The 26,118-nt window shown below is 45.9% G+C and overlaps 1 protein-coding gene across 1 annotated transcript in view; it reads left to right on the top strand.

Annotated features, from left to right (window-relative positions):
* LOC137428743 (uncharacterized) overlaps window positions 1-26,118 on the top strand; it is a 207,239-nt gene that overhangs the window by 88,861 nt on the left and 92,260 nt on the right. Inside the window, exon 3 of the mRNA XM_068118641.2 lies at window positions 11,900-12,115. Within this exon, the coding sequence (XP_067974742.2) occupies window positions 11,900-12,115 (216 nt within the window). The remainder of the gene's footprint in view (window positions 1-11,899; window positions 12,116-26,118) is intronic.

Below are 26,118 nucleotides of genomic sequence, written 5' to 3'. Positions count from 1 at the left end.
TATCTCCAAAAGGTGATTTCCAATATCTCCAAAAGGTGATTTCCAATATCTCCAGAAAGGTGATTTCCAATATCTCCAAAAGGTGATTTCCAATATCTCCAAAAAGGTGATTTGCAATATCTCCAAAAGGTGATTTGCAATATCTCCAGAAAGGTGATTTCCAATATCTCCAGAAAGGTGATTTCCAATATCTCCAGAAAGGTGATTTCCAATATCTCCAAAAGGTGATTTCCAATATCTCCAAAAAGGTGATTTGCAATATCTCCAAAAGGTGATTTGCAATATCTCCAAAAAGGTGATTTCCAATATCTCCAGAAAGGTGATTTCCAATATCTCCAGAAAGTTGATTTGCAATATCTCCAAAAAGGTGATTTCCAATATCTCCAAAAAGGTGATTTCCAATATCTCCAAAAAGGTGATTTCCAATATCTCCAAAAAGGTGATTTCCAATATCTCCAAAAAGGTGATTTCCAATATCTCCAAAAAGGTGATTTCCAATATCTCCAAAAAGGTGATTTCCAAAATCTCCAAAAAGGTGATTTCCAATATCTCCAAAAAGGTGATTTCCAATATCTCCAAAAAGGTGATTTCCAATATCTCCAAAAAGGTGGTTTCCAATATCTCCAAAAAGGTGATTTCCAATATCCTCAAAGAGGTGATTTCCAATATCTCCAAAAAGGTGATTTCCAATATCTCCAAAAAGGTGATTTTCAATATCTCCAAAAAGGTGATTTCCAATATCTCCAAAAAGGTGATTTCCAATATCTCAAAAAGGTGATTTCCAATATCTCCAAAAGCAGATTTCCCATATCTCCAAAAAGGTGATTTCCAATATCTCCAAAAAGGTGATTTCCAATATCTCCAAAAAGGTGATTTCCAATATCTCCAAAAAGGTGATTTCCAATATCTCCAAAAAGGTGATTTCCAATATCTCCAAAAAGGTGATTTCCAATATCTCCAAAAAGGTGATTTCCAATATCCCAAAAAGGTGATTTCCAATATCTCCAAAAGGTGATTTCCAATATCTCCAAAAGCAGATTTCCCATATCTCCAAAAAGGTGATTTCCAATATCTCCAAAAAGGTGATTTCCAATATCTCCAAAAAGGTGATTTCCAATATCTCCAAAAAGGTGATTTCCCATATCTCCAAAAAGGTGATTTCCAATATCTCCAAAAAGGTGATTTCCAATATCTCCAAAAAGGTGGTTTCGAATATCTCCAAAAAGGTGATTTCCAATATCCTCAAAAAGGTGATTTCCAATATCCTCAAAAAGGTGATTTCCAATATCTCCAGAAAGGTGATTTCCAATATCTCCAAAATGTTGATTTCCAATATCTCCAAAAAGGTGATTTCCAATATCTCCAAAAAGGTGATTTCCAATATCTCCAAAATGTTGATTTCCAATATCTCCAAAAAGGTGATTTCCAATATCTCCAAAAAGGTGATTTCCAATATCTCCAACAAGGTGATTTCCAATATCTCCAAAAAGGTGATTTCCAATATCTCCAAAAAGGTGATTTCCAATATCTGCAAAAAGGTGATTTCCAATATCTCCAAAAAGGTGATTTCCAATATCTCCAAAAAGGTGATTTCCAATATCTCCAAAAAGGTGATTTCCAATGTCTGCAAAAAGGTGATTTCCAATATCTCCAAAAAGGTGATTTCCAATATCTCCAAAAAGGTGATTTCCAATATCTCCAAAAAGGTGATTTCCAATATCTCCAAAAAGGTGATTTCCAATATCTCCAGAAAGGTGATTTCCAAAATATCTCAAAAAAGGTGATTTCCAATAGCTCCAGAAAGTCGATTTACAATATCTCCAGAAAGGTGAATTCCAATATCTCCAAAATGTTGATTTCTAATAGCTCCAGAAAGGTGATTTCCAATATCTCCAAAAAGGTGATTTCCAATATCTCAAAAAAGGTGATTTCCAATATCCTCAAAAAGGTGATTTCCAATATCTCAAAAAAGGTGATTTCCAATATCTCCAAAAGCAGATTTCCCATATCTCCAAAAAGGTGATTTCCAATATCTCCAAAAAGATGATTTCCAATATCTCCAAAAAGGTGATTTCCAATATCTCCAAAAAGGTGATTTCCAATATCTCCAAAAAGGTGATTTCCAATATCTCCAGAAAGGTGATTTCCAATATCTCCAAAAAGGTGATTTCCAATATCTCCAAAAAGGTGATTTCCAATATCTCCAAAAAGGTGATTTCCAATATCTCCAAAAAGGTGATTTCCAATATCTCCAAAAAGGTGATTTCCAATATCTGCAAAAAGGTGATTTCCAATATCTCCAAAAAGGTGATTTCCAATATCTCCAAAAAGGTGATTTCCAATATCCAAAAAGGTGATTTCCAATATCTCCAAAAAGGTGATTTCCAATATCTCCAAAAAGGTGATTTCCAATATCTCCAGAAAGGTGATTTCCAAAATATCTCCAAAAAAAGTGATTTTCAATATCTCCAAAATGTTGATTTGCAATAGCTCCAGAAAGTTGATCTCCAATATCTCCAGAAAGGTGAATTCCCATATCTCCAAAAAGGTGATTTCCAATATCTCCAAAAAGGTGATTTCCAATATCTCCAAAAAGGTGATTTCCAATATCCTCAAAAAGGTGATTTCCAATATCCTCAAACAGGTGATTTCCAATTTCTCAAAAAAGGTGATTTCCAATATCTCAAAAAAGGTGATTTCCAATATCTCCAAAAAGGTGATTTCCAATATCTCCAAAAAGGTGATTTCCAATATCTCCAAAAAGGTGATTTCCAATATCTCCAAAAAGGTGATTTCCAATATCTCCAAAAAGGTGATTTCCAATATCTCCAAAAAGGTGATTTCCAATATCTCCAAAATGTTGATTTCCAATAGCTCCAGAAAGTTGATTTCCAATATCTCCAGAAAGGTGAATTCCAATATCTCCAAAATGTTGATATCTAATAGCTCCAGAAAGGTGATTTCCAATATCTCCAAAAAGGTGATTTCCAATATCTGCGAAAAGGTGATTTCCAATATCTCCAGAAAGGTGATTTCCAATATCTCCAAAAAGGTGATTTCCAATATCCTCTAAAAAGCTGATTTTCAGTATCTCCAAAAAGGTGATTTCCAATATCCTCAAAAAGCAGATTTCCAGTATCTCCAAAAAGGTGATTTCCAATATCTCCAGAAATGTGATTTCCAATATCTCCAAAAAGGTAATTTCCAATACCTCCAGAAAGGTGATTTCCAATATCTCCAGAAAGGTGATTTCCAATATCTCCAAAAAGGTGATTTCCAATATCTGCAAAAATCTGATTTCCATTATCTCCAGAATGTTCATTTACACTATCTCCAAAATGTTGATTTCCAATATCTCCAGAAAGGTGATTTCCAATATCTCCAGAAAGGTGATTTCCAATATCTCCAAAAAGGTGATTTCCAATATCTCAAAAAAGGTGATTTCCAATATCTCCAGAAAGGTGATTTCCAATATCTCCAAAAAGGTGATTTCCAATACCTCCAGAAAGGTGATTTCCAATATCTCCAGAAAGGTGATTTCCAATATCTCCAAAAAAGTGATTTCCAATATCTGCAAAAATCTGATTTCCATTATCTCCAGAATGTTCATTTACACTATCTCCAAAATGTTGATTTCCAATATCTCCAGAAAGGTGATTTCCAATATCTCCAAAAAGGTGATTTCCAATATCTGCAAAAATCTGATTTCCATTATCTCCAGAATGTTCCTTTACACTATCTCCAAAATGTTGATTTCCAATATCTCCAGAAAGGTGATTTCCAATATCTCCAAAAAGGTGATTTCCAATATCTCCAGAAAGGTGATTTCCAATATCTCCAGAAAGGTGATTTCCAATATCTCCAGAAAGGTGATTTCCAATATCTCAAAAAAGGTGATTTCCAATATCTCCAGAAAGGTGATTTCCAATATCTCCAAAAAGGTGATTTCCAATATCTCCAGAAATGTGATTTCCAATATCTCCAAAAAGGTGATTTCCAATACCTCCAGAAAGGTGATTTCCAATATCTCCAGAAAGGTGATTTCCAATATCTCCAGAAAGGTGATTTCCAATATCTCCAGAAAGGTGATTTCCAATATCTCCCAAAAGGTGATTTCCAATATCTCCAAAATGTTGATTTCCAATATCTCCAGAAAGGTGATATGCCATATCTCCAAAATGGAGATCTTCAATATCTCCAGAAACGTGATTTCCAATATCTCCAAAAAGGTGATTTCCAATATCGCCAGAAAGGTGATTTCCAATATCTCCAAAAAGGTGATTTCCAATATCTCCAAAAGGTGATTTCCAATATCTCCAGAAAGGTGATTTCCAATATCTCCAAAAAGGTGATTTCCAATATCTCCAGAAAGGTGATTTCAAATATCTCCACAAAGGTGATTTCCAATATCTCCAAAATGTTGATTTCCAATATCTCCAAAATGGTGATTTCCAATATCTCCAAAAGGTGCTTTCCAATATCTCCAGAAAGGTGATTTCCAATATCCTCAAAAAGGAGATTTTCAATATCTCCAAAAAGGTGATTTCCAATATCTCCAGAAAGGTTATTTCCAATATCTCCAGAAAGGTGATTTCCAATATCTCCAAAAGGTGATTTCCAATATCTCCAAAAGGTTATTTCCAATATCTCCAGAAAGGTGATTTCCAATATCTCCAAAAGGTGATTTCCAATATCTCCAGAAAGGTGATTTCCAATATCTCCAAAATGTTGATTTCCAATATCTCCAGAAAGGTGACATCCAATATCTCCAGAAAGGTGATTTGCCATATCTCCAAAATGGAAATCTCCAATATCTCCAGAAAGGTGATTTCCAATATCTCCAGAAAGGTGATTTCCAATATCTCCAAAAGGTGATTTCCAATATCTCCAAAAGGTGATTTCCAATATCTCCAGAAAGGTGATTTCCAATATCTCTAAAATGTTGATTTCCAATTTCTCCAGAAAGGTGACATCCAATATCTCCAGAAAGGTGATTTGCCATATCTCCAAAAGGTGATTTCCAATATCTCCAAAAAGTTGATTTGCAATATCTCCAAAAGGTTATTTGCAATATCTCCAGAAAGGTGATTTCCAATATCTCCAGAAAGGTGATTTCCAATATCTCCAGAAAGGTGATTTCCAATATCTCCAAAAGGTTGATTTCCAATATCTCTAGAAAGATGATTTCAAATATCTCCAAAAAGGTGATTTCCAATATCTCCAAAATGTTGATTTCCAATATCTCCAAAATGTTGATTTCCAATATCTCCAAAAGGTGATTTACAATATCTCCAGAAAGGTGATTTCCAATATCTCCAGAAAGGTTGCAATATCTCCAAAAAGGTGATTTCCAATATCTCCAGAAAGGTGATTCCAATATCTCCAGAAAGGTGATTTCCAATATCTCCAAAAGGTGAATTCCAATATCTCCAAAAGGTGATTTCCAATATCTCCAAAAGGTGATTTCCAATATCTCCAGAAAGGTGATTTCCAATATCTCCAAAAGGTGATTTCCAATATCTCCAAAAAGGTGACTTGCAATATCTCCAAAAGGTGATTTGCAATATCTCCAGAAAGGTGATTTCCAATATCTCCAGAAAGGTGATTTCCAATATCTCCAGAAAGGTGATTTCCAATATCTCCAAAAGGTGATTTCCAATATCTCCAAAAAGGTGATTTGCAATATCTCCAAAAGGTGATTTGCAATATCTCCAGAAAGGTGATTTCCAATATCTCCAGAAAGGTGATTTCCAATATCTCCAGAAAGTTGATTTGCAATATCTCCAAAAAGGTAATTTGCAATATCTCCAAAAAGGTGATTTCCAATATCTCCAAAAAGGTGATTTCCAATATCTCCAAAAAGGTGATTTCCAATATCTCCAAAAAGGTGATTTCCAATATCTCCAAAAAGGTGATTTCCAAAATCTCCAAAAAGGTGATTTCCAATATCTCCAAAAAGGTGATTTCCAATATCTCCAAAAAGGTGATTTCCAAAATCTCCAAAAAGGTGATTTGCAATATCTCCAAAAAGGTGATTTCCAATATCTCCAAAAAGGTGATTTCCAATATCTCCAAAAAGGTGATTTCCAATATCTACAAAAGATGATTTCCAATATCTCCAGAAAGATGATTTCCAATATCTCCAAAAAGGTGATTTCCAATATCTCCAAAAAGGTGATTTCCAATAACTCCAAAAAGGTGATTTGCAATGTCTCCAAAAAGGTGATTTCCAATATCTCCCAAAAGGTGATTTCCAATATTTCCAAAAAGGTGATTTCCAATAACTCCAAAAAGGTGATTTGCAATGTCTCCAAAAAGGTGATTTCCAATATCTCCCAAAAGGTGATTTCCAATATTTCCAATAGGTTGATTTCCCATATCTCCAAAAAGGTGATTTACAATGTCCCCCAAAAGCTTATTGTCCCTCGTCACACCGCGGAGCAAAAGGGGGACTATGGTTTTCCCGTGCGTGCGTGCGGACGTGCGTGTGGCTGTGCGTGCGTGCGTAAGGAAGGACTGAATTCTAATTTGGTGTGTGGGTGCAACCCACGTCAAAATCCAAGGTGGCCACCACCATGTATGTCTGACGCCATGTATGTCTGAACATTGTGAGCGGAATATCTTGAAAAATAAGCGAAGTACCAACTTCTAATCTGGTGTGTGGGTGTATCTAGGCATAAGGAAGATCGCTGTTGAAAATTGGGTCGCCACGTCAAAATCCAAGATGGCCGCCACCATGTATGTCTGATGCCATGTATGTCTGAACCTTGTGAGCGGAATATCTTGAAAAATAAGCGAAGTACCAACTTCTAATCTGGTGTGTGGGTGTATCTCGGCATAAGGAAGAACGCTATTGAAAATTGCGTCGCCACGTAAAAATCCAAGATGGCTGCCGCCGTGTATGTCTGAACCTTGTGAGCGGAATATCTTGAAAAATAAGCGAAGTACCAACTTCTAATCTGGTGTGTGGGTGTATCTAGGTATAAGGAAGAACGCTATTGAAAATTGGGTCGCTACGTCAAAATCCACGGGGGACCTAGGCGTAACGCTTGTTTCCAATATTAAACCTTCCAAATTATCTTCGCATTCAGGAAAATCCAGGATCTCTGCTCATCTCCACTAATTTGTTCCCTTTTTTCCCACTTGTGGAATCAACTTCCACATCCTTTTCAATCTCATTCCTCCCTCCCGTCTTCAAGACAACTAATCACCACCATCTCAGATCATTCCCCATGCAAAACCATAATGTTTTCCAATACTGGTCAACCTTCCCACCGTATCCCAATCCCTCCTCATTCCAAATTTCCACTTTTCCCTTGTAAGAGTTTCCTTCTGTATCCATCTTGTCCACCCCATTCATCCTCGCACCCATTGTTTGTCCGTCTCCCTCTATCTTGGCCTTGCTGTTGGTGTTTCCCTCCCCCCCTCTCTCTTTCACGTTCCTTTTGTCCTGTTACATCCTGATCCGTTCATCTATCTATAATGCCAGTAATCTCTGTGTGTCTGTCTGTGTGTCTGTGACCGCTGTTTCTCGACAACCACGGGTCCGATATACTTTTAACTTGCCAGGTATATTGCTGGGGACCCGAGGATGTGCCTTTTCAAGGTTTCATATTAATCGGACAATTACTTACCGAGCTATGTCCAAAAAACGATTCAACCAATCAGAGAGCAGCGAACGATCGCGTGTGCCGGCGTTGCGAATGGACCAAACCATTCCATGTAAATAGAGGGGGGGGTTCTGTGGTCGTTGCGAATGGACGAAACCATTTCATGTAAATAGAGGGGGGGGATTGTCACTGTACTCGCAAGCCGTTCGCCGTTCGCTTTGGCGTTGCGAATGGACCAAACCATTTCATGTAAATAGAGGGGGGGGGGATATAATTTTAGATAGATATATAGTACGGGCATATATATAGTACGGGCATGCCCTAGTGGTACTAATTCTAGCTCTTCCACGAGCCTCGACTATGCATACAAAAAAAAATCCATTTCATCTCTAGTCTACTTGGAGGGGTTAGCAAGTACAAGGAAATGGAATTGTTGGTAGATTATTGAGTTTTAAACTTTAAATACAAGTGATTTTGTGACTCAAAGGATTGGGACATTGCATGTTGGGAATTTTTTCATTTGTACTTAATTTGTGCAAATAATGCCGCACCCCAACAACTGTCTTCTACCGACTCCTCTCCGGCCTTGCTCCCCCAGCTCTCTCTGTGCTCTGTCCCCCCAATATTCCTCCAGGTCGGACAAGATCTGCCAGCAACCCTCTTATGGTTAAACTGCCAAAATCTAGACTCTCTGCTCACCTTCACTCTTTCATTCCTCTTTTCTCCCGCCTCTGGAACAAACTCACCCACTCCCTTCAATCCCACTCCTCCCTCCAGGTCTTTAAAACAGCTGTTCACCACCATCTCTTATCTACCCCCATCCAAAACCTTGATCTTTTCTACCCCCGGTAATTCACCCCAGAGTCCTTGCAGTGTTCATATGTTTTATACCTCTCCCACCTCCCCCCAAGTCCTCCCGATGTCCCTGCTCTCAAATGTTGTGTTTGTGTCCTTCCCCCTCTCTCCCCATCTTGTCTGCCGCTCCCCTTGTTTTTTGTGTTTTGTGTGTCGGTTTGACTTTTTGTGTGATTCATGTTAGCTCTTTCACGAGCCCCGATCTTGTATAAAAAAACAAACAAACAAACAAACAAAAAAACCCCCCTCTTGCTGCCATATTCATGACTCCATGTGAGTGTGTCGTTGGTTGTTATCAACATTTGCGAGTTTCAGAAGGTGGAGCTGAACCTTCCCAGGTCTCAAAGTGTGTGTGTGTGTGTGTGTGTGTGTGTGTGTGTGTGTGTGTGTGTGTGTGTGTGTGTGTGTGTGTGTGTGTGTGTGTTTTATGACTACTGCGGCTGTTCGCTTGTATTAACAGGAAGTTATAGGAACTCTAATCTCAGTCTCATTCACGGACATTTCTCGTATTCCAGCATTTCCATGAGTCAGATTTGCATTGAGAAACACAACAATTATGCTTGACCACCTGCAAATTGCCATTCTTTCGTTGAAATGCTGAAAATTGTGTTAAAAAGACGATTTGAAAGCTTTGTATGTGGTGAGGAGCTCAGGTGTGCCAAGGAAGGACTTCGCACGACGGAGGATGCCCAGTCGGCGACTGGCTTTGGAGGCCAGATTTGAAATGTGGTTTTCCCAGTAAAGATCATGGCAGAAACTGAGACCCAAAAGCTTGAGTGACAGAACTTCTTGGAGAGGATTGTTGAGAAAGTAGATGGGAGGGTTGTCCAGCTGGTCTTTTCGGGGAGACAGTGAGAGTGTGAGATTTGTCGGGATTGAAAGACGTGTTCCACTTGTTTGACCAGTCTGTGATTTTGTCCAGGTCTGCAGAGAGTGAGGAGGCTGCAGACTGCCGATCTGAGGGATGAGGTGTGGAGCGGCAGAAAGTGCAGTCATCAGCAAAGAGATAGAGAGGATTTTCCAGAGAGTCGGAGAGATCATTGATGAAGACCAGGAAAAGCACAGGACCCAGAACACTGCTTTTGGGAACTCCAGCCAGAACAGGAAGAGGAGATGAGAGAAACCCATTCAGGGCCACACGTTGACGATGACTGGAGAAGAAGTCCGCCAGCCATGCGTGGAGATTTCCATGGATACCAAAGGAGGAGAGTTTGGTGAGCAGAGCAGGGTGCCAGACCGTATCGAAGGCACGTGAAATGTCAAGGGAGACGGCACTGATTTCCTGTTTGACATTCAGGACCTCCATCCATTGTTGAGACAGCAGAAGCAGCATGTCCAGAGTGGAATGACCTGGTCTGAATCCAAATTGATGATCAGAGATCAAGCCATTGGAGAAGAAGAAGGATTTGATTCCATTGTAATTCCATTGGAGAAGAGAAAAGAGGTATATAATATAACTAGCAGAAGTACCCAGCGTTGCCGGGGGGGGGGGGGGGGGGAGGGGGGGGGGAGCAGTGAGAAGTGGAGAATTTATATCTCAGTGGGGGGGGGGGGGGGGGGTGGGAGAGGGTGGGGGAAGGGGAGCAGTGAGAAGTGGAAGCTCTTTTACGGAGAATTTATATCTCAATGGGGAGGGGAGGGAGAGGAGGGGGGGATGGGGGGAGGGGGAGGGGAGGGAGAGGAGGCGAGATGGGGGGAGGGGGAGGGGAGGGGGGAGGCAGGAGAGGAAGGAGAGGAAGGGGAGTCACTCACGTTTCTGAGTGAATGTGGCTCACGTTTCTGAGTGAATGTGGCTCACGTTTCTGAGTTAAGTGTGATGCCGATCAGTAAGAGGAAGAAGCCAGACTACCAAATTTGTACACTTCCGGAATTGTTTGATTTATTAGTATTCAAATGTCTGGTAATTGCTTTGTATTTATTTATGCGAAGGTGTACTTGTATACAACTGTCATTCAGCTGAAAAGGCACTAACGAGCGATTTTTCTACTATTATTATTATTATTATTTTATTTTATTTTTACTCCAAAAAACGAACTTAAAAAAAAAAAAAAACATTTTTTTTGCCTAAAACACTCCCAGACACTCACTGATAAACCTCTGGAAGTTTGATGAAGATTCGTTCGGCCATCTCTGAATAAAACGCGGACACACACAGACAACTCGCGTTTAAATATATATATATATATAAATCAGGATTTAAATTTAATTCAAAAATTGATCCAGACGTCTATTCTCTTTCAAACATTCAAACCGACAGAGGTAGTTATTTATCACAGCATCTGTAGAATTTTCACCCTTTTACTCAACTTCGTTTCGCTGTTATTTGGTGGAGCAAAAAGTCAACTGAGCTTTATCGATATTTAGATTATATGTATTATGATGTAAGGATTAGTTGATTAGACTTTGGAGTCAAGAGGTCAAAGAGGTCAAAGGCCATGTTAAGTTAAATTTATGTTGCCACGCCAACTTGTGAACAAGTGATGGAATATTGAGCAAATTTGGTTTAAGTGTATATATATATATATATACGTATATATATATATATATATATATATATATATATATATGTATGTATGTATGTGTGTGATACAAAGATGAACTGATTGGATTATGCCATCAAGAGGTTAAAGGTCAGAGGTCATGTCAGGTAAAAATGTGGTACTTGAGAACAGCCGAAGGGATTTAAATCAAACTTGGTACAAGTATGTATCATGATGTAATAATGTGGGCGGAGGCATATTGGTCGACACGTAACCCTAACAACTCGTCGTGACGTCAGAGAGTGCCGTTTTAGTTGATGAATAAACATGGTATTGTGCTTAAAGTATTAACGTTGCTGGTAGGATGGCCTAGAGATGCACACATCCACCTCTGAGCTGTCTAGGCCGGGTTTGAATATTGGCTTAGCTATAAACGATCTATCCCGATGTGTCAAAGGCGGTGTGATTCATCAATGTGTGTGCTGTCCCTTGGATGGACCTTAAATGGGCGTCCCATCTGCCAGCATTCATCAGTAGGCGTTAAATATCCCACGGTGTCCTTCATTAGGATAGACGACTTATCGCCAGCACCCTCAACAACTTATTAATTCCTGCCTTGACCTCTTGGGTCGGAGTGGCGACCCATCCGGCTTTTATAACCCCCGCCAAGAAACTGCTTTGGCAAAGCCAGGACTTTGTATAGAGCTTGGTGTGTGATCAGATGATGATGATGATGAATGTATCATACAGTGCGTAGAGCATTTGCTTGTGCACCATTACAAGGCATGTAAACAAAACTGGCTCGATTTGAGAAGGGCCAATTAATACTGATAATGTGCGTAGTCGCTTTGTGTTTCACCTCCATGCGCATGGCTAGGCCAGACGTCATTGAAGATCTATTTGTTGATATTTATAATAGGTAACCCCCATTTTGTGCTTTGCTTGCCTCAACAGCCTCTGTGGTCTTCGGTGGTAGAAGCATTTCTACTTTTGGAGTCCGTGTTGGCCGACTCATCTCTGGATCCTGCGTTGGCCAGGTCGCTGCACGCGGCCAAAAGCCTCCTGGGTGTCCCCCTGGCAGTTGGCGGGAGACGTGCGCGGGTCGCCGGGTTCATGACCAGAATAGGAAGTGCAGCCGAAGAGGTGGATGAGAAAGAGGGAGGAGGAAAGGTTTGTGTGTGAAACGTGTGGCGTTATAGGTTTCGAGAGTTATCATGGTTTGCTATAAAACAAAGTTGACCTGAGGATTCAGGATACTTTTACCTTGCAGTGTCTACCTTACTTAAGAGCACACCTTCCTAAACAGGAGTTTGGGATTTGGATACAGTGCTGGTGTTCTCTGGTGCCCCAGAGTAAATCGCCATTTAACGGAATGGCATGGTTCACACAGTTTTGAATGAATACTACCACATGGGTATACATAGTGTGTTTAAATGGCTGCTTGGGTCATTAATGTTTCAGGAAGTGTTAAAAATTTACCTGCCCTCTCTACCTATTACAATTGACTTCTTTTCTTAGCCTCACGGAAGAGCGTGCACTACTCACAGTGTTAAAGGAGCACTATTTAAAAGTGGAACCGCCTAGTAGAACAGTACATGACCACAAGTGTCTTAAAGTATTTATTGGGAATATTTAAACAACGATTTGATTTTCAAATCGTTACATCCTTGGGATCAGCCCCATTTTTGGATATTAGCAGTGTACATGCATATGTTGTGCACCATCGATGGATTTGCGCTATCGACCGATTGCGCTGTGCTATCAATGGATCCACCGTTCGCGCAGGCATCGATCGATTGCGCATAACAGTACCACTCTTGGCATTCGTCACATCTGATCATTAATTTGCCGTCATCTGATCAGCCACGTGTATAATTTCTCCCCCTTACCTTTTTATTTCAACTTGCTTTTTGTCACTAACGTAAAGTCACATAAAAATGGTTTTAAGTACGTAGCGAATTAAAAAGACATTTTATAGAACCACCTTTAGAGGCCATTTTCCCCGCAGAGCAGGGGTTGGCCTTTTTTTCGGGGGCACCGTGGTCCATTTTTGAAGCAATGTTTTTTGGCCCGATGCCGTTCCTGCCGCCAACCCTGTTAGTCGCCTCTTGCCACATACAGGGAATTACCAGTGAGCTGGTGCTCAATTTGCCGACCTCCGAAGGATGACGGGTTGAGTCAATCCCCCTGATGTTAATTCAGCGATTGACCGGGATTCAAACCCAGGATCCTAGGATCCCAAGCCGGCGCCCTAACCACTAAGCCAACACCAGGCTTAAAAAAAGGAAAAAAAAGACATTTTATAAGGAAACGTTTATAAAATAATAGAATGTTGAAAGGCAAATTAAATGAAGAAACAGAGTTTCGCTTTGGTTTTTACCAACGTGCCTTCCGAGCCGATTTCAACATCCGTGTGCCGCATCCCCAATGTGATCGCCAAGTTATTTCTCCAGGTACAATGCGGTATTTCCATGTTTTCCCATGTATTACTTCAGCTCATGATTGTGGTTGATGTTGATTTGTGTTCCATATACAACTAATTGTTCCTTCCCTTCTTCACATGAGGAAAGTTACACATTATTAATATTTTCTTATTGAAGAGCAACGAGTTTCCAAAAGGGAATATTTGTTATGTTTCCAAAGGCACATAAGACATAGATTATGACGTCATGTGATGTGTTTTGAGTAGTGTATATTACTCACATTAGGATGAATAGTTTGAGATGAATCCTGATCAAATATTAGAAAAAGATAAAAAGAAAAACTCTAAAAATTCGGATTCCTCTTTTAATATCTTGCAACGTCGATACTCGTCTCAAAAGCTGTTTGTTACATCACAAGTGCATTGCATGTCAAATACACCACAACAGACCTGGACAATTGTACTTTTGACAATAATAATATAATGTGAATTCCCTTACAAAGAAACTTCAATACATGAAGAGGCCATTAGGCCCATCAAACCCTGCGGTATAACCGACCCATGATCGTCTGTCCGTGCTCTATCCTTTTTAAATGCTGATCGTGTCAAGCAAAGGAAGCAGCACGTACCATTTTTACCGCACGCATGTTGGGCCACAGTGGCCGAGACGTGTATGCAAATGAGTTTAAGCTGACGTCAACCCAAATAACGAATCATGATCTTTCTTACAACGTATAATACCGGGGTAACTTGTGAAAGCTTGCCTCTAATTGGTGGAGAAAGGCCAATGACAAAAAAACCATTTCTGGCCTACTAAGCAGTAAATCCAGCACTTTATGGGAAAAGCAGTTGGTTCACTTTTGTCTGTCTGTCTGTCTGTCTGCAAACGTCAGTTTATGATCGAGGAACAACTTCATTCCAATTGAATGTTATATTTTGAACATTAATCGAAAAATGAATCTAGTTTATCTGTACTTTGGCTCTGAATTTGTCCCGATCGCACATGCCTAGACAGGAGTGAGATATTTTTTACTTTGTCTCCCTGTCTGGCAGTCAAGTGTTACGTATTCGGCCCTAATGATTGTTGTTATGATTATTGTTGTTGGTTCGAAGTATTCTAGATATGCTTATTGTGACTTAAGGGAAAGGGTTGTTGTGGTTAAAAGATTTAAAAGCGCTCCTGGTAAAATGTGGCCGGAAATCCGGATCGAGACCGGAAGAGGTGGAGCGAAGGAGAGAGAGGTGGGAGGACATCGAAAAGAGGCGTGGTGGTTGAAGCTCCGGCCCGAGCGTTCGACGTCCAGTGCGAGTGAACTTTGCGTCCTTGAAGGGAAGTTCAGGCGATAAGAAATATCGCCGGAGTGCGTGGAGCCTGTGTCATCGGGTATTCTCATTGAGGTTCCGGAGGATCCAGGCCTTGAGAATCCGGGTTGGAGCGAAAGCCGTCCGCCATCTTCGCCACGCGAGCACCCTGCAGTGGACAGGCTTTTGTCGTGTCGGCTGGGCATTGTTCCCCGGTGGATTGCCGGGGACGGCTGTGCCAGAAAGGGGCACGTGAGAATTATACGGAGGCTCGCGGATTGAACCGCAACGTGTACATCGGAGCGCGTCTTTGTGAGGTTCCTCTCCACCGCTGTGTGGCTGGGGGTTGAGCACGTGACCTCGGGGTCGTCTCGCTCGTCTACGCCTCAATTGACCATCGGGCCTTGACTCCCCGATCGCGGGAGCGCACAGAGACATTGGGACTTCGCCTTGGAGGGGTGCAGAGACATTGGGGGAGGTGCCGTGAGTGTGGGGTTAAGGGGCTTGACAAGGATATTACCGTAAGATTTGAAAGTAGGGGTGATTACCCCCATTGTTGTATTGCTCTTTGTGTGTGATTTATAATATATTATTGTTTGGTTATAACCTGGTGTGGTTGCATTATTGCTTTGACTGTTTCATTTGCTGGTTCCACTGAGGGACATTATTTGCTGGATTTCAACCAAGGATAACACATCTTTCTGCCGGGACCCTCTCGGGGTTCGGAGGTCCACCGAGACCAGAGGTAAGGGGGGGACCCCGTAACAGAAATTGGGGGCTCGTCCAATTGATATTCGTGGGCTCGCAATTAGGTCTGCGTCCGGGATCTAAAAAAAATTCCTAAATTTAGTCCGGGAAAGAATTCCCGAACATTCCCAGAATTACCAATTTTTTTCCAAAAACAAACAACAACAAAAAAATAAAATAATAATAATTTGTTTTTGTTTGTTAAAATTTTCTTGTGTGAAGGTTAACAGGTGTTACCAGTAGTCACTATGGAGTTTGACGCAGAGAAGTTTACAGTGACCCCGAGTGAAGCACAGTTCAGAGCGTTAGTAAAATCGGACCTCTGGAAATTGGCCAAACATTTTAGCTTGGAGGTCCGAACTAATATGAAGAAGGCAGAGATGCAGACAGTGGTGATACAATCTATGGTGGGATTAAAAGCATGGGAAGAGGTAGCCTGGGATTGGTTACAAGAAGAACAAGAAAATGTGGAGCTCCAGAAACTGGAGATGCAGTTACGGAGCCAGGAAAGGGAAAAAGCACAGGAACGAGAACTCCAGGAAAGGTTAGAAGAGAAACAAGCAGAAGAAAGGAGAGTGGAAAGAGAACTCCAGGGAAAAAGAGCAGCACAGGAACGAGAACTCCAGGAAAGGTTAGAAGACAAAAAACAGAGGAAAGGAGAGCTGCAAGGGAACTCGAAGCAGAGGAGAGAAGAGCCGAAAGGGAGTTAAAGGACCGTGAATTGGTGCATCAGCAGGAAATTAAAGTCAAGGAGCTGGAGTTAATGAGAGAACGGGGAGAGGTACCATCCCTGCTGACTGGTTCAACACCTAGTCAGAAAACCTGGGATGTTGGCAGACATGTGAGGCTGGTTCCACCCTTCAATGAAAAGGAGGTAGCCAAGTTTTTTCCACAATTTGAGAAAGTGGCACGACAGTTAAACTGGCCTGAGGAGTACTGGTCCATACTAGTGCAAAGTGTTCTGGTGGGTAAAGCTCAAGAGATTTATTCGGCTTTACCGATTGACCAATGTGCAGATTACGAGGTATTGAAGAAACACATTCTCAAAGCCTATGAATTGATCCCGGAGGCTTACCGGCAAAAATTCCGGAATGCCAGGAGGAGGGAGAGTGAGACCCATGTGGAATTTGCCAGAGTGAAGGAAACCATGTTTGATAGGTGGTGTGATTCAAAAGGAGTTGGGAAAGACTTCGAACTATTACGACAATTGATCCTGGTGGAGGAATTCCAACAGTGTGTCCACGAGGACATTAAAGTTCATCTGGAGGAAAGGAAAGTACCAAAGCTGTATGAGGCAGCCACCATGGCAGATGACTATGCCTTAACACACAGGATGGGATTCCACAAACCGAACTTCTCGCCCAGACCTAGCCAGGGGAGCTATGGTACATCAGGGGCGGAGAACGAAAATCCTTGGGGGTGGCCTTGGGATGAAAATGAGGTCCACTTTGACACCACGACTTCTAGAAATCAGAAGACTGCGGTTCCAAGACAGACCTATCATCCGGGGGACTCGAGACAGACCGCCACCCCCATGCCTTGGCAGACCACGAGGTTCTCATCCGGGCCTACTTGCACTTTTTGCCATAAACCGGGACACTGGATGTCCAACTGTTATGCTCTGGGAAAGGAAAATCAGGAGCGGAGTTCGACTAGTACGACTCCAAATGCGATGGCCATTGTGAGAAATCGCCCTCAAAAGGGTTACCAACCATTTATTTCCGAGGGGTTTGTGTCACTGGATGGAGCCTCGACTAACCGGAGACCGGTTAGGATAATGAGGGACACAGGAGCACATCAATCTTTAATGCTTGAAGGCATCTTGCCATGGTCCGAGGAGACGGCAACTGGGGATAGTGTTTGTTTACAGGCGATTGGTGGCTGTGTTCGTGCGCCACTTCATGTCATCCATTTGGAGTCCGATTTGGTGTCAGGACCGGTCACCGTCGGTTTACAAGCCACGCTTCCTGTAGAGGGAGTATCGGTTGTTATCGGGAATGATTTGGCCGGTGGTCAGGTTTATGGTAACCCGATGGTGGTTAAAAAGCCCAGTAGGGAAAATAACACCACACCAGTTCGGGATGGCGACAAGTTTAGCAAGTTATTTGTAGGTGGACTGAACTTCAAAACACAGGAAGATGTTTTGGAGTCTGCCTTCAGCAACTATGGACCGCTTTTGGAAGTGCTGCTGATAAAAGACAGGGAGACACGAAAGTCAAGAGGGTTTGGCTTTGTCACGTTTGAAAACTCAAAGGACGCCAGAGAGGCAGAAAAGGATCTGAAAAGCAAGGAGTTGGAGGGTCGGACCATCACTGTAGGGAAGGCATTTCCTCGGGGTCGAGGGGGCTACAGAGGAGGACCACGGAGTAGTAGTGGTGGTGGCCGCAAGCGATATTATTAGGGAGGCTTCCAGAGTTGTGACAGCTCCCAAAGGAAGGCTTGTCGGAGCAGTGGCCGAGAAGGAGACCGCCAGTCAGGTGACTACTGTGACCAGTGGTCCCCCCGTAATTATTAGGAGTCCGGAAAAGCTGAAGGACTGAATGCTGCGGAGCCACCGAGCCAAGATTCCTACACGGTCTAACCGTGAACGCCACGTTCCGAAAGGCATCCAGGTAGTGAACTTTCCTGCACGGACTAACCGTGAGCTCCACGTTCCTAAAGGCGTCCATGTAGTGAACTTTCCTCCCCGGACTAACCGTGAACTCCACGTTCCTAAAGGCGTCCATGTAGTGAATACTTCCAGGCCTCACCACCCAACCATCATGGAACCTGGCTTTCAGCTCGGCCTCCCGGGGAAAGTGCTATAGATTTGCTGGCCTTTGGGTTTTTGGTCACAACCCCTTAACCTTCATTCAAGAGAAACTAGAAGTAAAAATCAGAGGTTCAGGGACAATGGCGTTGTTGACGCTTGGTCCAGAGGGAATTAACTTTGGAAAGCTCTGGGGGTTGTGTAAAATTTTGTTGCTTTATTTTTGGGGAAGGTTGAATATTGTTGCCCACGGGGATTGCTGATTTGGGTTGTGAATTTACTTTTGCCTGTTCAAAGAGGGCATGCAATGAAAGTTTTCGCGGTGTTCAAACTTTCTTTCTTGAGGGGGGGGGGGGAAGTGTTACGTATTCGGCCCTAATGATTGTTGTTATGATTATTGTTGTTGGTTCGAAGTATTCTAGATATTATGCTTATTGTGACTTAAGGGAAAGGGTTGTTGTGGTTAAAAGATTTAAAAGCGCTCCTGGTAAAATGTGGCCGGAAATCCGGATCGAGACCGGAAGAGGTGGAGCGAAGGAGAGAGAGGTGGGAGGACATCGAAAAGAGACATGGTGGTTCAAGCTCCGGCCCGAGCGTTCGACGTCCAGTGCGAGTGAACATTGCGTCCTTGAAGGGAAGTTCGGGCGATAAGAAATATCGCCGGAGTGCGTGGAGCCTGTGTCGTCGGGTATTCTCATTGAGGTTCCGGAGGATCCAGGCCTTGAGAATCCGGGTTGGAGCGAAAGCCGTCCGCCACCTTCGCCACGCGAGCACCCTGCAGTGAACAGGCTTTTGTCGTGTCGGCTGGGCATTGTTCCCCGGTGGATTGCCAGGGACGGCTGTGCCAGAAAGGGGCACGTGATAATTATACGGAGGCTCACGGATTGAACCGCAACGTGTACGTCGGAGCGCGTCTTTGTGAGGTTCCTCTCCACCGCTGTGTGGCTGGGGGTTGAGCACGTGACCTCGGGGTCGTCTCGCTCGTCTACGCCTCAATTGACCATCGGGCTTTGACTCCCCGATCGCGGGAGCGCACAGAGACATTGGGACTTCGCCTTGGAGGGGTGCAGAGACATTGGGGGAGGTGCCGTGAGTGTGGGGTTAAGGGGCTTGACAAGGATATTACCGTAAGATTTGAAAGTAGGGGTGATTACCCCCATTGTTGTATGGCTCTTTGTGTGTGATTTATAATATTGTTGCGGGTATGGAATTTGACCTCCATATCCGCTTGTAAATATTCCCCTATCTTCTCCGATACTCCCCAACTCTCCCCTTACCCCATTCCCTAGTCCCATTGTCTGTAAACAACACCCATTAGACCCGATCTTCCCCTTCATCCCCCCATTAAATGTCGTGCCCAGGTCCCCCGCACCACGCGTAGACAATTATAGGACATCTTGCTAGTTATTCTTAATCTATGTCAGTTAAGGACTTGTTTCCATTAATTATGACTCTTCGTTGCACCAGAATGTGATTATATGGCACCTGTTAGGAAGTTTAGGACCTCCCCATACCTCTCCGCATCTCTTCCCCATGAAGAAGCGCCAACTACAACAACAACAACAAAAGAGGGGGGCGGCGCGGTGACGGCATGGGGAGTGGGCGTCCTCCTTCCGGCTCGGTTAGCCGCCATTGACCACGCGCTCCACGGGGTTACCACGAAGGGGCTCCCTGTCGGCCCCTCGTCAAGGGCGGAGCCGGTAACCCCCGCACCCAATGAGAAGCCATGGGCCGATGCCATCTGGGGCGGCGCTAACGAGCCGAGGGCGTGTCACTCCCCGCCGGATATACGCGGCCCCGCGCCGGACGTGACGTCAGATGCGCCCCGAGCTTGGAAGGACAAGACGCCACCCTCCCGAGCGCTGAGCGACCTCCCCGGCATCTCCACCAAAGTCGCGACCCACGAGCGCTGAGCGACCTCCCCGGCATCTCCACCAAAGTCGCGACCCACGAGCGCTGAGCGACCTCCCCGCATCTGCTGGGCACCACCGTACGTGATTCTGTCCCGGAGCCAGGTGCACCTGAGCCATCGACTGCCGCTTTCCTTGCCATCAAATCCCGTGTGAGTCAGCGTTGTCCCGTTTATCTGTGGTCTGTCTAGGGTTAATATAAGGTTGTGTCTAAGTGCCCACCTTCCTATGTTTCCCTCTTGTCCCTGTAATCTAACCTTTTCCGCCTTAATATAACCTCCTCCGGAGGTCTTGAGAACTGAACCCCTGGTGTCGTATTGTGTGATTGTAATCCAGCCGGGTGTCTTCTTTTTCTTATTGAGCCAGCATAGCGCGATTAGTCAACCCCGGGTGCAATCGGGGTAACTTGTACGGATACGGCGGCCATCCCGCTCGGCCCACCATACCATCAAAGTCGTATCTGTAACAATTGGTGTCAGGAGTGGGATTCGAGGCCCGACCAAATTTTGAAGGAAAAAAAAGAACGAATAGAGGAAAAAAAAAAATTTGGTCAAAATTTGGAGCGGCCGAAATTTGTTTTGTTTTACGAAACTCGAATTTTGCAAGTCGCGCTATGGCGGATCAAGACGGCTGGGGTCCGGTAAAGGAGAGTGAGGTAGGGTCGATCCAGGACCAAAATGAGGGACAGGAGGAGAGCGAAGCAGTGAGGGCGGCAGGTTCGCAAAATAGCGCCGTCACGCACGAAGAAGCGGGCGCGCAAAATGGCGCCTCGCTGATCACCGCGCCAGCGACCGTGGCAGCGCCCCCGATGGATTGGGGCCTTTTTTTTATACAAATGAAGGCCCTTATGGCCCAGAATAGTGAGCGATTGGAGGGCCGGATGGATGCTCAGGGTGAGCGATTGGAGGGCCAAATGGGGGTAATGGGAAACCAAATGGGGGTAATGAGGGACGAAGCGAGGGCTCAGAGTGAGCAAATGGGGGTAATGAGGGACGAAGCGAGGGGTACCAGTGAGGGATTAGACAATAATTTTAAGGGATTAGACAATAATTTTAAGGGATTAGACATGAAATTTGGGAAATTAGACGATAGATTAGGGGAAATACAGGAGGGGTTAACGGGGGTAGAAAACAGAATGGCCGCTCAAGAGAATCAAATGGAAGGGATGCAAAAAGGGTTAGAGGGGTTAGAAAACACCATGGAAGGCAAATTGAGGGACATGAGGGACCAAGCGGAAAGGGAAGTTAACCAAATGGGGCAGCAGATAGAGGGGGTCAGAATGGGGGTAGAAACCAAACTGGATGCTCACAGGGAGGAAATGGAGCAGATGAGGGTGGCATCTGGGCAGGAGATGCAAGTGATGGGAGAAGAGATCAGAAGAGGAGTGAGTGAGGAGGTCGGAGGAGTGCGCGAGGAGGTGAGGCACTGTAAGGAGCGCATGGAGAAAGAGGTGAGAAAGGGGACTGTAAAATTGCAAGGTGGTATAGAGGAGTTGACGCTGGGAGTAGAACAACTGACAGTGGGACAAAAGGAGTTGGGGGACCAGGTAAAGAAGAACACAGCGGTAATAGAGGGTTTAAAATCGACACAGAAGGAGATGAAAAAGGACGTAGGGGTAATTAAAAAAGAGTGTCAGACGGTACATGAGGACCTGACGAGGAAAATGGACAAGGTGGTAGAGGTAATGGAGATTAAAGAGCGGGAGGTGCGGGAGCACATAGAAAAAAATAAAGTGGAGTTAGAGGAAGAACTTAAAGGGGCGCACGAAGAGATGAAGGAGATGAGGCAAAAATTAGAAGAAGTGGAAGAAGGGGTGAGCGAAATTAAAAAGCGACGGAGAGAGGATAAGAAAGAGATAAAAGAGGAGGTAAAAGAATTGGTCCAGAGTCTGTGTTCGGATCGTGATGATGTGCTCATTAACCGGATGAGGGATTCGCAGGTGATGGAGGAGAAGCGAAGAGAAAGAGGACCCGGTGTAAGTGGTGACCAATATGGTCGTGCGTATGATGCGCCAGGTGATTTAATAAGCTTGGGGGTCGAGATAGACCCGGATGTTCGTGAGAGGCCAAGAGTGAGGTGTATGGCTGGTCCGGAGGGTATGGAACGAGAGGTGCGAGGTGTGGGTGAGCAAGGTTGTGGTGGTGGTGGTATGGAATGGGTAGCGGGTTGCGGAGGTGTGACCCATGCATCGACACCAACAGGGGTAGTTGTTGGAGGGACCGGGGAGGCACGAGAGCCCCTTGGGGGTAGTGTACTGTGGGGGCCCGGCCGGTTCGGCCCCGCGCTGACCCCGCAAGGGGCGACGCACGGGGTCCGGCAGGCGGGCAACGACTCACATACGAGGTGGTCCCACAAGGTCCCACTCGCGCCGTATGACGGCAAGAGTGATCTACGCGCGTACCTGGCGCAGTTCGACTGTGTGTGTAAGGGCAACGGTTGGGGTGAGGACGAAGGTGGAGTACACCTGGTGGCCGCATTGCGCGGCGCGGCGGCGGAGGTGCTGACGGCATTACCAGCGGGTGCTCTCACCCTGCCAGCCCTCCGCGACGCCCTAATTAATCGATTCGGCATAGAACAGCAGAGCGAGCTTGTTAAAGCTCAGCTCGCGCTGCGAAAACGCAAGCCCCAGGAAGCCATCGGGGAACTTGCCCACGACATTCGCCGCGCAGTGGGGATCGCACATGCTAGCATGGCAGCGGATTCCCGGGAAAGCCTGGCGCTGGACCATTTTATCCAGGCCCTCCCGGATATTGAGCTCCGGCAACAGCTCGCCATGTGGCGCCCGCAGACTCTGAGCCAGGCGGCTGACGCTGCGGCCCGTTGGGAAGCAGCGAGGCCCCTGGCCCGAGGGGGCGAGCGTCTCGCAATGGCGGTCCGCCAGGTGGGACCCCCGGTGGAGGGCGGACCCCTTAGGGGACCCGCCCCCGACGTGGGTCCTGACCTGGCGGGCATGGTCCGGAGGCTGGTGGACCAGCGCCTGGCGGGACCTGGACCATGGCAGGCGGCCACGGAGGTGGCCCGCGGTGGACCACGAGCGGGTAATCCAATTCGGACCTACAGGGGGGGGAATTTGGAATTCCGGAGGCAAGCACCTTATCAGGTGAGGTGCTATACCTGCAACCGCCTGGGTCACCTGGCGCGGCACTGTCGAAACGCGCGCCGGGATGATCCCCGGCAGTTGAGGTCCTCAACTCCGCCCAGGGGGGAGCGGGTTAGCCGACCCCAGACACCCCCCCGCCAGACCCCGGGAAACTAGAAGGTGTCGGGCACGTAGGGCGGTGTTCGGCAGCAGAGGATGGAGGAGAGCCCTCATTGACGCGACAGGTCATTTATTGTGGCCAAATTGGAACCGGTAGCCTGACAATTAGATGCAAAATTGCCGGCGTGGGGGTAGACGCCGTAGTGGACACAGGAGCTAGCGCCACGATCATCAGCCCTGTGGTCCTTGATTCGAGCGCAGGTGGCTGGGATAAGATCCAGCGCCTGCAAAATTATAGTTTGCAGCTTGCTACCGGGGTAACGGCCCCGATCATAGGGCGTGGTTCTGTGACCCTCAAGTTAGGGTCGGTAAGGAGGGAGATAGATGTTTGGGTGGCGGAGGTGTGCGACCCATGTTTAATAGGGTTGGACCTGTTGACTGCCAGCGGTTGTAAAATCGACTTGTGCCGGGGGATCCTGCAGGTGGGAGTAGAAGAGCTGCCGTTAGGGGGAGTGAGCACGGCCGAGAGAGCGGAGCTGGAGGCTTCCGAGGCCGTGACCATCCCCCCAAGGGCCGAGGCGATAGTGCCGGCCCGGTGGGCAGCTCGCCCAACATGGCAGGAGTCCTGCGGCCTGGTCGAACCGGTGGCAGCGCAGTCCATACCGGGTTTAATCGTGGGCCGCACCCTTGTAAAAACGGACGGACCGGTAGTGGCCGTCCGAGTAGTAAATGTGAGTACAGAACCACGCACTATAGTAAGGGGCACGAGGGTAGCTGGCTGCACCCCAGTTGAGGAAGTCGCGACAGTGAGGGGCGAGAACGTCCAGCCGAGCCGACCCCGGGGGGAGCCTTCAATAACAAGTAGGAATTGGCCCGATCCCATTTGCGAGATGGTAAATCGTAGTAGCGTAGAGTTGGGAGGTACCCAGAGGGAGGCCTTACACAAACTGGTTGGGTCCCATTTGGACCTCTTCTCCCTGTCCACCGAGGATATTGGACGTACGGGCCTGGTGAAACATCAGATCCACACCGGTGAGGCCCGGCCTATTCGTCAGGCCGCCCGACGGCTCCCTTGGAGCAAGAGGGCGGAAGCTGACGAGCAGGTTGCAAAAATGCTCGACGCAGGTGTGATCGAGCCCTCGGGAAGTCCTTGGATGTCACCTGTTGTGCTGGTCAAAAAGAAGGATGGGACCACGCGGTTCTGCGTGGACTATCGCCAGCTAAACAACGTGACACTCAAGGACTCATATCCCCTGCCAAGGATTGATGACACCCTCGATGCCGTTGCGGGCTCAAATTGGTTCACAACTTTGGACCTCAAGAGTGGGTATTGGCAGGTGGAGATGGATAGGGCAGGGAAGGAGAAAACGGCATTTTCCACAGGTAAGGGACTGTATCAGTTTACTGTGATGCCGTTTGGTTTGTGTAACGCCCCCGCCACCTTTGAGAGATTGATGGAGCATGTACTAGGCGGCATGCCATGGCAATCATGCCTGGTGTACCTGGATGACGTCCTGGTACATGCCCAAACGTTCCCCCAGGCACTAGCTAATTTGGACCAGGTGTTCGGGTGCCTCAGACAGGCAGGGTTGAAGCTGAACCCGAGTAAGTGCACTTTGTTTGCAAGAGAGGTGGCCTATCTAGGTCACGTGATTGGCCGCGAGGGGGTAAAAACAGACCCAGACAAAATTAAAGCGGTAGAGGAGTGGCCCGCACCACGTACCATCAAAGAGGTGCGGGGATTTTTGGGACTCTGCTCCTACTACCGGCGCTTTGTGGCGAAATTTGCGGAGTTGGCCCGTCCCCTCCACCGGCTTACGGAGAAGGGGACGCGATTTAATTGGACACGGGAGTGCCACGAGGCCTTCCAAAAATTGAAGGGGTGTCTAACATCCGCACCCCTTCTAGCTTACCCCACTAGTGACGGGACATTTACCCTGGACACGGATGCGAGCCAGGAAGGATTGGGCGCAGTTTTGTCTCAGACACAGGAGGGCGTGGAGAGAGTGATTGGTTATTATAGTCGGGCCTTAAGTAGGCCCGAGAGAAATTATTGCGTCACTCGCAAAGAGTTATTGGCTATGCTGGCTGCCATGAACCATTTCCACCCGTACTTGTACGGGCGGAAATTTTTGGTTAGAACTGACCATTCCTCCTTGCAATGGCTCCTTCGGTTCAAGGAACCGGAGGGCCAAATTGCAAGGTGGTTGGAAAAGTTGCAGCAGTACGATTTTGATGTGGCCCATAGGGCCGGGAAGGCCCATGGTAATGCGGACGCACTCTCTCGGCGTCCTTGTCTGGGGGAAAACTGTAAATTTTGTGCGAGACACGAGGAGAGGGAGCAATTGGGCGATTCCGCCCCGATTCTCGTCGTCCGGGCAACCCGGGTGAGAGGGCCAATTTTGCCACTAACCGCGGACGAGGAATTTGGAGAGTTGGCTTGGAGCACGGCCCAGCAGGAGGATCCTGTTCTGGGGCCGGTGTTCCAATGGGTCAAATTGGGGCAAAGACCAAAGGGGGAAGAGGTCACCCCCCTCGGGGCACAAACAAAGGCATATTGGGCTCAGTGGCAGACCCTGGAATTGAAAGGCAACATCTTGTATCGCAAGTGGGTGGAGGTTCCCTCTGATCGAACTTCCTGGCTGGTGATAGTCCCTGACAAATTCAAGAACGTCATATTGCAACAGGTGCATGGTACCCGCTCCGGCGGCCATTTGGGCAGGACAAAGACAATATCTCGGGTCCGCCGGAGGTTCTATTGGGTGAATATGGGGCGCGACATACAGGACTGGTGTCGGAGATGCGACGCCTGTTCTGCCAAAAAGGGACCAGCACGGAGGATGA

The sequence above is a fragment of the Myxine glutinosa genome, chromosome 5 (assembly GCF_964187855.1).
Source record: "Myxine glutinosa chromosome 5, kmMyxGlut1.1, whole genome shotgun sequence".
NCBI classification, from domain to species: Eukaryota; Metazoa; Chordata; class Myxini; order Myxiniformes; family Myxinidae; genus Myxine; species Myxine glutinosa.
The sequence above is the reverse complement of the archived record's forward strand: the minus strand, read 5'-3'. Positions and strand labels throughout refer to the sequence as shown.